The sequence below is a fragment of the Hirundo rustica genome, chromosome 1 (assembly GCF_015227805.2).
Source record: "Hirundo rustica isolate bHirRus1 chromosome 1, bHirRus1.pri.v3, whole genome shotgun sequence".
Classification (NCBI taxonomy): Eukaryota; Metazoa; Chordata; class Aves; order Passeriformes; family Hirundinidae; genus Hirundo; species Hirundo rustica.
The window spans coordinates 89,428,312-89,440,711 of NC_053450.1; the positions used below are offsets into that span (position 1 = coordinate 89,428,312).

At 42.6% G+C, this 12,400-nt stretch overlaps 2 protein-coding genes across 7 annotated transcripts in view; one reads left to right on the plus strand and one right to left on the minus strand.

The window, feature by feature from the left end:
* SYCP2L (synaptonemal complex protein 2 like) overlaps window positions 1-3,305 on the plus strand; it is a 28,164-nt gene extending 24,859 nt beyond the window's left edge. For 3 of the 6 annotated variants that reach the window (XM_058421124.1, XM_058421132.1, XM_058421128.1), the window contains exons 33-36: window positions 940-1,039; window positions 1,120-1,178; window positions 1,648-1,717; window positions 2,878-3,293. In XM_058421124.1, the coding sequence (XP_058277107.1) occupies window positions 940-1,039; window positions 1,120-1,178; window positions 1,648-1,717; window positions 2,878-2,934 (286 nt within the window). In that variant the 3' untranslated portion in view covers window positions 2,935-3,293. Of the gene's footprint in view, window positions 1-939; window positions 1,040-1,119; window positions 1,179-1,647; window positions 1,718-2,877 lie in introns of all 6 variants that reach the window. The other 3 variants (XM_058421142.1, XM_058421125.1, XR_009208002.1) reach the window with 2 other exon arrangements.
* Window positions 3,306-8,968: 5,663 nt separating this feature from the next.
* ELOVL2 (ELOVL fatty acid elongase 2) overlaps window positions 8,969-12,400 on the minus strand; it is a 52,971-nt gene continuing 49,539 nt past the window's right edge. Inside the window, exon 8 of the mRNA XM_040062529.2 lies at window positions 8,969-12,045. Coding sequence (XP_039918463.1) covers window positions 11,917-12,045 — 129 coding nt within the window. The 3' untranslated portion in view covers window positions 8,969-11,916. The remainder of the gene's footprint in view (window positions 12,046-12,400) is intronic.

The window sequence follows — 12,400 nt, forward strand, 5'->3', positions numbered from 1 at the left end:
TGACTTGCTTAATGAAGTGGAGGAGAAAAACAAGCATCTCTCAGATCCTGATTTCTTAGATAGGAGGTAGATAAAATAATAAATTCTAATCTTTACAGATCTGGTGTAAGTTAGACGCATCTTATACAGTACTTGCAAGTCTATCAGCTCTCTGTATCTATTACACATCCACTTTTTAGGATTTAGATCAAATGTAGTATAAAATAAGTCTTTAAAGTGAAAAAACCCTGATATCAGTGGGACCTCTCTGAGTAGGATTTGCTGTTGCTAAGGTACATGGAGAAGTTTGATTTCCAAAAGAAAAAAATGGGATGTTTTGTGGTGTAAGATAAGAGTGAGTAGATGGCAGTGAGATGATTCAATTCTTGGTTGCCAAGTATGTAGCTTGGCTCTAACCAGGGTCATAGGATAGTGCCAAATTTTTCCTACCTCAATGCAGCTGGGGATCATGGCAAACCCAAGTCAATAAGGATGTTGCAACCACAACCTTTCTTAAGGTTTAGAAATTGCTGGCATCCTGTGGGAACACTGTTGCTGCATATCAAATCCATAGAGGCTGTTTGTGTCAAGATGCAATCACACAACCGTTTGGGTTGGAAGGTACCTTAGTGGCCTTCAGCACAGGAAATCTTTGAACTCCCTGGAGGCTGGGGGAGCATGCAGTGTAAATGTTGTGCTGGGAATCCATTTGTATGCTCTGTCCCAGTCCTCTGTTGCTGGCGGCTATTTGGGACAGGCTATTGAGCCATATTTATCTGCAGAGTGACTTTGGCGCAGCTATTTACATACTCTGTGACATATTGGAGAATAAATCTGCCCCATGTAGTTCAGTAGTGCAATTTTCTTCTGTCTCAAGGAAGGTTTGGTGCTGAAGGGGTTGTCTCACCTTGTGAGACTGCACATTGAAGTGGCAAAATTGTTTCTGCTCTCCGTCACTAGGCTGAATAAATTTGAGACCTTCCAGAAGATTGTTGTTGAAGAGCTTGCCAACCTCGAGAAGGAAACTCAAATTCTGGCAGCCATGGAGAAAGACGCACTGGTGTGTACAGCTTCTTGATTGCCAGCCTGAAAAGGTGCCACTTCCCAGGTAACAGGGGCTTTCTTTGGGGGTCCTTTTAGGATTTCTGGAATGCACAGCTGCTCAAACTGAATGATTTCTGCAACCAGCAAAAGCAAAGGTACGTCTCTGCCAGCTGTCCTGTATGCTCACAAGTCCTCTGATGGTCATAGAGGGCACTGGTTAGGCTGGTGCTACCCTTGCTGACAGATGGGAGAGGATACTAAACCTAGTACGGCATCTTCACTTGATGTCCACTGATGGAGCTTTTGCAGCCTTGTGAAGGTTTTCAATTGGAATTAGAGTGTAATGAGGGAACTCTGTATGGGAAGTTGTGCAGGAGAGGAACCTTGCACAGGGGGGCTGTTCCAGGATCTGGAACAATGTGCAATGCATCTTCTCTACAGGACTGTGTCTAGGGGTCAGAGGGGCGGGAGGAAGTGATCATTTGCGGTATAAACGACACTGTTGGTATAAATGTTGAGCAAAAACCTGCCGATCTCAGGTTTCTTTTTGGTGGTAAATATAGCTGTTCAAGCTTCATCAGTAAGTGCTTCATGAAAAACCAGCTAAGATCACTTTTCTTTCAGAATTGAATCTGTGGACTCAGCCCTGGGCGAAACAGCAAAGAGTTCTGCCGACACTGTCCAGAATACAACGGTATGTGTGATACAAACACAGCTCCCTGTGGATGAGGGACTGAGCTCTGGCCTGGTATTGGGAGGGAGAAAATGAAACTGAAGTCCTGCGAGGGGAAGCCTTTGGTTGGCTGCTTTGCAGGGTTAGTTCTTTGTGGGACCTCTGGTCCTGATGCATGGAAAGCATTGAGAAAGAAATGTTTAACAAGGGGAAGAAGTCAAACAGTATTTGCCAAGGGGAGAAGACAAGGGTCATCAGGTAGTGATGTTTCTCCTGGGTTCACAGTCTGGGGGAGTTTCTGTGTAGTCTGCGACCCTCAATGCATTTAGCCTCAGAGTTGTGCATTCATGACAATCTTTGGCTAAGGGCTCTGCAGTCTAACAATACCTCGTATATTTTCTCTCATCTAATTTTTAGATCTGGTAACTTCTAGACTTGATGTATTCAAGTTTGTTTTTTAAACAAACAATCTTTTTTAATTTAACTTACATCCTGGTTAAATATTCTGTTGAAGTTCTTAAGCTCTCCAGAGTCTAATCACTATTTTATGCCCTTGTTTTAATTTGTCAATTAAGACAAATACTTTGTTAACTTTGATACAATGCTTAGTTTCCATCTGGTTCACCCATCAGATGGAAGTGTATTTTTGTTACTGCTGCTCTTCCAGGTCTTTATGCAGATCTGATAGCTTTGAGAGTTTAGCATTTCTGCAATAAGACTGATGGATTACTGCTGTGTGTGGAATGCCATGTGCCTGCACTTCACAGGGCTGATAAATCTCCCTGTATTGAAGGAACAACAATTCCTGTGGCCACCACAGTGGACAGGGCCTGGGATATTAGAAAAGATGGTGAAAACCAAGGGCTTGTATATTTTAGCAGTTAAAGTTGGAATCATGAGCCGGTCCAAAGGGAAAAGTTTCCATTATGAGCATTGAGTTGCTGAGGGATGCAGGTGCTCCTGAATGACACCTAAAGAGCAGCAGAGCTGAGAAAGGAGCACTTGTGTCATGGGAACTGCTCATCCTTCAGCACTTGTTCCAGAGTAGGTGCTTGAGAATTAAGAGCTGAGTCTAAATTGTGCTTCCAGAATCTTTACCATTTCGTATCTTGTATCGTTTCAATGTTTGTATAAATTTTTGTGATGCTTTTTCTTACCTTTTTTTTTATTCTTTCTTGCAGTATGAAAACCCAGTGAAGAAGGCAGAAGAAAATGTGTTCATTGTTCCTTCTGACTAGCACATCCCTGAATTCATTATTTCACATGACATTTGAGCACTTTGTGTGCAGCATAGAGAAGATGGTTCTGTGAAGTCTCTTTTACATGAAAAGAAAAAAAGAGGAAAAAGCATTATGTTGATCCTTTTTCTGCCTAAAAAGAATATATAGTGCTAAGTGGTTTAGTTGTGACCCTTGTATTGATAACAAGTTTTTCTGAAAAAATTGCAAGATTGGATCCATCATATATCAAAGAAATTTAAAAAATTAACTAAAGATAATGATATAGCTATCAAATTCATGGATATATTGGCTTTGACTGTTCTGCTAGTATCTTTATCAAGTGTAAAAGCACTTAACAATTGATTCAAAGTAAAAAATTGTTGGCATAGGATGACAGTCTCACTCTTTCCTTCGAATTGATGCTCTGTGAGTGTCTGAAAAGGTACCCTAGAGTCCTGTGCACCTTGCACAGGATGTGTTAGGTATAGCTTCTCCTGTGTGTGTTCAAGTGTAGGAGCTGCTGGCTTGACACCATTGCCACTTAATTCTGGATTGCAGAGCTGAAAGCAGAAAGGGATGTATTGTCCAGATGCCTGATGGCAAGCTGGAGACAGCAGAGGGAAAGAAATTTGGAGAACTGAACAGAAAATGGGAAGTGAAAATGGCAGGAGAAATTACTTTTGCAGCCAGTGACTTTTGGCTCCAAGGAGAGTTTAGAATATAGTGAACAATGCTAGGATTAGACAAAATAGCATCACAGGTCTCTGGAAAGTAAGCAGCAGATAACCCATGCTATCTACTATTGTCCTCTGCTGTGACAGAGTGTGACAGAGTTCCCCAAAATATAGTCACTCTTCACAAAGGAGCGTGTTCTTGCAAAAACAGCATTTGTGCTAATGCACCTTACTGAATTTGTGGAACCATGGCAGGTTTCCAGGCTTTGGGTTTCTACTTCCTTACTTATAGAACCAAATGCAGATTGCTGTGTGGGTTAGAGTTGAGGGAAGCCTCCCCTGCACAAAATGTACCTTCATAACAAAAGCCCCAAACCCTGACAGGGGTTTGTTTCATAACTGAAATAGAGCTGATGCTGTTCCTGCTTGAGAAGGTCACACAGGGTAGTATGAGCACAGAGAACAGCAAGGAGCTGCTGCTGCCATTGCTTTACTATTTTATGCTTATTCCTTTATCTTAAGTAGTCCTGACTGGGGTTGGCATGAGCTGAAGTTAGTTCATCCACATCAAGGCACACTTGGTGCTTTTCTCCTGGGGTGGTTTAAAAGAAAATACCACTTCAACCCTGCCTTTTCCAAAGGTTCAGATCTACTGGTCTACCCCCTCCTATTCCTGATACGAAGGGCTGGAATGCTGATTTCACATCCACTGGCTTGTGCTCATTTCTTTGAGGGCTGGCCCTAGTGATCTGGCTACACTGCATCCCCCTGCAACTCTTCAGTGTCCTTACAGCTGCCATTTGATTCTAGGCTCTCAAAGCACTCAGCTGAAGCAGCCGTGACTTTTGGGAGTTGAAGCCATAACCTATGGGCGCAGCAGTGCTTGAACCTGGTAAAACCAGTTTTGCATCTTGGCAACAGTTTTTGGCATGCTCTGGTCCCACTAGTGTGTTGGCACACTGATGGCCCCAGCAGTGTCATTAACCAAAACAGGCTTTAAGATATGAGCCTGAATAATCTGATCCTATCATTATCCTATTGCCTGGATGTGCCAGGACCTGAAGCTGGAGCTGTAGTGGTTTTATGTTCACTAAATTCTGGTTGCCAAATTTGGTGTTGATTCTTTTTTCTGTGGGAGAGAGATTAGGAGAAAAAACAAAGCAGGCTCAAGCTTAAAAATTAACAAAATAGTTTTATTAACACACACTAAAAGAATAAAAAAAAAAAAAAGGGAAGAAAGTTGGGAAAAAGAAAACCCAAACTAAAACAGAATGAAACTTCAAAACACTCTTCCCTCGCCCTACAAACTATTAATTTTCTTATAAAACACTATAGAAAGACACAACTTGTGATTTTCAGTCAGTTTCACTATTTAAACATAATCATTCATTACTTGTCCTAGGTTACAATGTAAGATGTGCCCAAAGTATGTATTCTATCACCATCTACGTGAAATGTTGAAACTAAGTTGTGCACTGTTTCCCTTGCCCCCTGCCTCCAGACTATCTTCTGTTAATGGCCCATCAATGCCCTGCTGCATGACTCATAGATAACTCCCTCCAGGAGCTATCTCTGTTTAGTGGGCAATCAAGGACCCATTGCAAGACTGAAAAAATATCAGCCCATTGTGAGATGCTCCGTCCAGGGGGAGGAGCCAAGCATTCCCACCTGGATATAATCTGGCATCTGGGACAGCACAGGCATTCCCAGAGGACAAGAGCTACCAGACCTTTCTGCAGGAACACTGCTTTAACAAGACTGCTTCATCTGGACTGCTACCACCACGGTGTCAGGTTGTATTCTGACTCTGTCAGTGATCTTTTGTACCATTGTGTGTGTTTTATTTTATTTTACTTTTTTTTTCTCTCCTATTAAATTGGTTTTTTCTGACTTGGAGTCTTGCTGGTTTTGCCTTCAAGCCAGCACATTACTTTAGCAGAAGAGTCTCTCTGGAGTTTCATGGAGACATTTGCTACAAGACAAAATAGTCCAGTGCTCCCAATGTCACACATCTGCAATCGCCTGGAGTTTCTGCAGATTGTGATGTTCTATCAGCAAAGCTTCTTAGTGTATCTGGGGTACTATTTACGAATACTTCTTCTAGTCTAAAATCATCTTTGTCTCAAAGGCTGAGACTTCCTTTTAACCCAGGAGTGGGGGCTTTAAAGTTCTCAGTTATATCTCAATCACATCAGTCCTCAATTTTGATTAGAGTTAGCATTCTCCCCAACAACACTAAGATGCTGCAAAGAACAGTCCATTTCTCCATAGTTTGCCCCAGAGAATTCTGGTTAAAAATGTCCACTTCTTCAATCCTGTTCTAGTAATATTATCAGTTCTTTCACTTCTAATCTACTGACTTTATGCAGTGTCTGTTCTTCATACCCTCTGTTCTCTTTCTTCTCTCTCTCAAGGAAGGGTTGTGCTTTGGAAGCTCCATGTTGCTAGGAAAGTGTTAAATCCACCCAGGCTTGCAGTGGCCATGTGCTCCCTGCCCCGGGTTGCAGGGCTGTAAAGATGCGAAGCTGTGCCGATAAGGGAAACTGGTGGAAGTCCTTTCTTCCACCCCCAGGTCTCATCCAGGTCAGCCCGGCTCAGAGCTGCCACAAAGCCGTAAGCACGTGGCATTGCTGAGCTGCTCTTTTTTCTCTCCTGCCGGCAGCCGGGAGAAGGAGGCCCAACCCGGGCTGCTCATCCCATTCATCCAGCAGCCCCCCAAGGCCTGACCCAGCCCCCCTGCCGCCCACGATGCTACCTCATGGCCATCTCAATAGAAAGAGAGCTCTTTCCTGGGTGTGAGTGTTTTAAATGTGTGCTTCCCGAAGTCACCTTTGGCATCTTCACTGGTTAAATCAGCCACCAATATCTTGGCCAGCTTTCTGATAGGTCCCTGTCCTTCCCCCTCCTCCCACAGCAACTCCAAGGTCCTGGCAGGGGAAAACGTTCCACATTTCCCTGTAACTAGAAACAAAACAGTGCCAACCCAGGATAAGGGCTTTTACTACCTGACTTGTAGCCCAAGGTTCTGGCTGTAGGAGTGTGATAAGGCTTGCACTGCCCTGTTGCTGCTTATTGTGATCCAGAGTTCACACCGATGAATGTAAAGGGATGCCGTGTGCTGTGTTGCTCCCACTCCTAAGTTCAAAGGTGAGCCTTTCACTAAATCTCATGTAAATGCCTATATTCTGTGATTTTATTCCTGACTACCTGGACCACCAGGATGATGCAACCTGGGCTATCAAGGTGCTTGAGGTGAAGCAGACCTAACAATTGAGATAAGCTGCCCGAACTGTGGCTGTTCCTGCGCACTGAACTCTGCAAAGCCACAGAAACGGCGCTCAGAATTGGCATTGGCACCCTTGGGGCACGTGTCAGCTCCTTTGGGATGGATGTTGGTCTCTTTGGGCTCACTCATCTGCATCTCCAAACAGTTTGCTGCCCACAGGGAAGGTTTGAAATAGGAAGAGGATGAGATGGGATGTCTCTCTGGTTTGAGGTGGTGGTTGTTGTGTTGTTTTGTTGGTTTTTTTTTTTTTTTTTTTTTTTTAATCTGAGGTCTTTGATGGATTCATTGCTCTTTAAAGTTGAAGCTGCGAAGCACTTAAGTTTTGTCAGCACTGTGAAGTAGATGTGCAGAAACACTTGTTTCGCTATACTTCCTCACCCTTCATGTGTGTTGGCAGAAGGCTCTCTTGGTGTCTCCTGTAACTGTAAAAAACTGGGAATGATTTTTGTCCAAGTATCTTTGCTAGATAACTTACAGAGTGCATCCGTCTTATTTCTGTACCTCTTTTTGTTGCATCCCTGCAAACCTGTAACTTATAAAGCTTGGAAGATGAGTGTTGAGCACTTCAGAGTGGATAAAGGAAAAATCAGCATTCCTTACTTAGTAAAAATTGCCATAATGTTGTATGCACCTACACTTGGTTTTAACTATTTTATTGGAAGAGTCTGAACCCCAGAAGGCTGTTTTAATGATGGTTGTGGGAGAGCAGAAAGGGGTGTCACACTGCTTAAATACCTTCAACACCTGCAGCCATCTATCCCCTCATATGAAACACTTTAGCTTTTGAGAAGCTCAGTGTATTCCAGCTTTATAACCTCTGAACTGCCTAAGGTGAAAATTTTGGACTTTACTAATGGTCTTTCCATCTGTAGGCAGTAGAAGTGTTTGGAGACTGCATCTGGGACAGAAATTACATTTTCTGACCTTGGACAGCCCATCTCATACCACTTCCTGCACTGCTGGGTCAATTAAACATATTTGAGCTTAAACCTTCTGAGGGTTTAAAGTCCATTTGGTTTCTGCAACAGATGTGTAACTGGGTTATCCTAAAGCTACCTTTTGGAAGGTAGGTAGCGGACCTTGGCAGGTTTCCTTTGCTCTTCCCACTTCGTGATTTTTAAAGTGCTGTTAATCCAGATATTTCTTTTCCTTTCTTCCTCTCAGTGAAAATAGATATAGTTCAATTTTCAACCTGTTCAATTTCCTTGACATTTCTGAGCCAGAACAACGATGTATGTGCTGAGGTGCAAAAACTATGCATCATTACCCAGAAAAAGCAATGGGAAATATAGAAGTTCTGGTTAAGGATAATTGCTTTACCTCTTTTAAGCTCTAAATAGCGTTTAATGTTAAACTGACTGTAACCCCTGCTATTTATGCTGCATCTCTTTCAGGGGATGATGCTGTGCCAAATGTTTGTTTACCTGCACGTTCTGTGCCAGTGCAGTGGCCCATCCAAGGGCTACAGCTACCTCATGTCAAGGCTGCCGTAAAGCCAGAGAAAGGCACGTCCTCTGTGGCTGGAAATGAGCAGAGGAGCAGTGTGTGTTTACCCTGGCCTGGGGACAGCCCACCTTGCTCTCTGCAAGGCGTGATGAGGTCAGCTGGAACACACAGGGACAGGTCCTGCCTCTGCACAAGTAGAACTGTGTCTAAGAGGGTAGTGCACTGGAAAATAGACACATTTCTAGGAACAGCTGAGAGCTGTTGTGTATTTTCAATCTCAAATTTTTATTTTTGAGATCTTGAGATTTTTCTGTTGTCTTTTCCCTGTTTTCTACCATCATGTTTGAACTGAAAACAATCTGATAATCAAACTAAGACTTGAAGGGTAAGTATAAGCTTTGAACAGACAAGTTACTTCAATGTTATCTTTGTTCAAAAGCCCAAGTTTTTTATAGGTAGAGGGGTAAAAAACTGCACGGAAGCTTTACACCAACTCCACTGAAGGTATTGTATAAAGTTATGAAGAGTATTTTTGAATCTGATGGGAATGCCCTAAAACACTTCTGAAAAATTTGGAGAAGAAAAGTAGCTTCAAGTAACCAGTTACCAGCCCAATGTGATGCCTTAAGGAGGAGTGGAGACAGCCTGATAGTAAAATTTGTTTATTTACAGTGTTATGTATTACAGGAAAATCAGTTTAAAAAGTCATTCTTCTCTTTCTTCAAAGTTGTGGCATTTTGAAGATGTTAAGACATATCTGAAGAATTTTAAACATACCTGATTCCAGCCTTCCTGGCTGATCTGGATCTGCAAGGTCTGAGACCATCTCTGTTTTCTGGTTTTTTCTTCTTCCATTTTTTTTTTTTTCTTTTTCTTTTTTTTTTTTTTTTCCCAGCCCTTTGAATTTCAAGTAAGGCATTTATTTATTTCCTTTTCTTTTGAATGAGGTTTCAACAAAACAAACGACAATATTTGTGGGTTTGATAGCCGTAGTAAACTTTAACACTTAGCACAGCTGACGCTTTCCACCTTGATAGTCAAATGCACGCTTTGCCATCAAAAGATTATGGACTCCACTCGGCCTAAAATCCATGCTGGACAACACAACCCTTTTGTTGCCTGCCTTAGATGAACGGTCCAGCTCTTTGTCTTGTTCACTGTCTTGTCAGCTCTTTCAAGTTCCTCTGCCTTTATCGTGCTTCCAGTATCAAGCTGGTTTCTAAGAGCTCTGATAGATCTCCCTTTACTCAGGGCTGTGTAAAACACCTTCAGTCAAACCCGCTAATTTCTTACATCTTAGGATTTTTGCAGTATCAATCAGAAATACCTGTAAAGGTTCTGGAAGGGCCAGTGAGAAAGAGTATATGCATGCAGCATCCAGGCTTTGTGAATTTAGGGTTCTTAGGTTTTTTTTATCTGGGTATTTTCTTTTGGGTTGCTGCTTTCCCCCTTATTGAGTGTCAAATAAAAAAAAAAAAACTACTGATTTTCATTAAGTGAGGTTTCATGACCAACTTCATGAAGAGGAGAGGCAAATGTGAATATACACCAGTTAGGTCTGGGTTGGTGTGGTGATGTAAAAGTGTTTGAATATTGCAGTTCTTTTGCTTACCCGCTTCATGATGATGTAATTCAGCAGTCAGGGTGCTAAGAGGTACTGTGCTTCTGCTGTAGCATTTTGGGAATTTCAGTTTTCTGCTGGAGCAGAAAAGTTTTTTGTCCACATTGCAGTGGAGCTGGAACTGACTGGAGACAGATGGCATTCAATGGGACTTTCAAGCACACAGTCAAGCAGAACTTTGACACAAGACACCTTTCGTCATGCCATTTTCTCCTCTTGCTTTTGCTGGACAACCCCATCTGTTCTTCTTCCCCTACTGTACCACTTCCTCAGCCCCTTCCTATCCATGAGCCCTCATGGCTGTGGTCTCTCGAGCTGCTTCTGCTGAGGCTGGCTGCCCTGTGCACGTACTGCTCCCTGGGACGCACCTTCCTCCTGCCCTTATTCCTGCGGTCTCCAAGAGCCCCTGATGGCAGATCATCTAAATGGGGGCATCTGGAGGGGATAACTGACCCTCTAGAGGTGGAGAAGAATTGGGCAGCAGGATTTGGGACAGCCTCCTCTATATATAGACCCTCTGTGGTAGCTACATTTGTGTTTTGTCCTCCTCCTGCCCTGGGACTCTGCAAGGTGAAGGAGTGAGAGGACACATTTCCTTTACAGAACGGCTTCAGCACAAGGGACTTTCTGGGCTGGAATGACTCCAAAAGTTGTTTTGTCAAGACAATTTTATACATGAGAATGGAAGAGATCAGAACTACTTCATGGTGAAGAAAAAAGTCTGTGTCTATTTTTAGTAGAGGAAAAGTGGGGTACATGAGAAAAGGGTGAGGGCAGACCCATAAAGTTAATCCTGGGTATTTTTAATTTCTAACCATTTAAGTGAGAGTAAATGCAGTGAACTGAAGCAACAAAGATGGTGATGAACTGTTGGGAGAAAGACTCCCTTATAACTGCAGACAGCAGATATCTCCTTGCTTCCCCCTCCAGAGGATTGTGCCTTAGTCCCATCTGTTTCTCCAGCCAGGGACTAGCCTGAGTAAGGTCCACCTGCCACCTGTATAATCTGGTTTGCCCATTGCTGAACTCACTTTTTGAATTTTCTGCATCTTCCAGTCTATTATTATATGATATGACGGTTGCTTTGAATTAGCAGTGTTTGTATAGGATTAACTTTACACACATTTACACTCAACCTATTTATCTTCCTTAAGTTCCTAAGACCCTATTTCTTTCAAAATCCACTTACCTAGAACTCCTATTAATTTAGCACATCCAAAGTGACTTGTTTTGCCCTATGTTCAGAATACCATTCCAGGCAGTGCCAGGGGATACCAGCCCAGCCCCCTGAAACAGAAAGCTCCTGCCAGTCTTCCTGGCATTTGAATCAGGTTGTCCTTGTGTAAAGCAAGTGAGCATGGAGCTGCAAACTATGGGACAGTGTACCTGGGCTCTGCCCTCTGTCATGTCCTTCCCTAGGGCTCCCACAGGATCAAAGGGTATCTTGCTGGTGTCCATGGGGAGGGAGTGTGCTTTGGGGAATTGCTGAGAAGGAAAGAGGGGTATGGTGATGGAAAAGGTACAATTCTCACCTTTCCCCTCACCCCTCCTTTATTTTTCTGGCCTTGGCCACAGTTCAGCTGGATGTACTGGGTGCACTGGAGCCTTGTCTCAAGACCTCTTGCATGCACAGAAAGTGCTCAATGTTAGTCTGAACAGAGTCCTAACCTTTTGAAGGCATTGATGGATTTATCCATCAAGTGTTTCATAAGGCGTTTTTGTGTCAGCATTAGAGATCAGAAAGGTTTTCTTTTTCATGAGAGAAAGATCTTGGCTTTCTTTGTTCTGATGGTGATCTTTAACAAGACAAGTAATTCTACTCATTTTGTTAAAATCTAAATAGCAGTACATTAATAAGTGACTGGTACAAAGAACCGATAAATGTAATCAAATAGGTTTTAAGCTAAAGCTTGTAATTCAGTCTTTTTTTCTTCTTTTTCTCTTTAGAAAAAAAATCATAGGAAACACTTTACTTATTGTGCTTTCTTATTATTCTGCAATCCATTGGCAGCAGCAAAGTAGTCCTTATGGAAACCATTCTTGATTTCTGTTGTGGCAGGGGTTTCCTTTACAGCTGTTCTTGAAGGTGCTTTCCGGTATGTCTAAAAAAGCAAAATCCAAAGTAAATGCTTGGATTCATTTAGTGCCTGCCAAAACACTGCTGATGGTTTGTTGTAAATGGAGCTTGTCTGCTGTTTGTTGATACAGATGTATGCATTTGCTTCAGACTGCATTAAGGGTACTGTAGTCTTTTCTCTGCTGTGGGTGATGTTACTTTACTAGCCTTGCCATAATACTTCTCAATGTCAAAAGAGATTTCAAGCCTTGTACAGTAAAAAGCTTTATGTATGCAGGTAGGCTAGAGCACTCCCTGCTAAAAGATGCTGAAGTAAACGAGGCAAAGACAGAGCTGTATGGTGGCTTGTTCTTTTGTTTTTTTGTTTTGTTTTTTTGGGG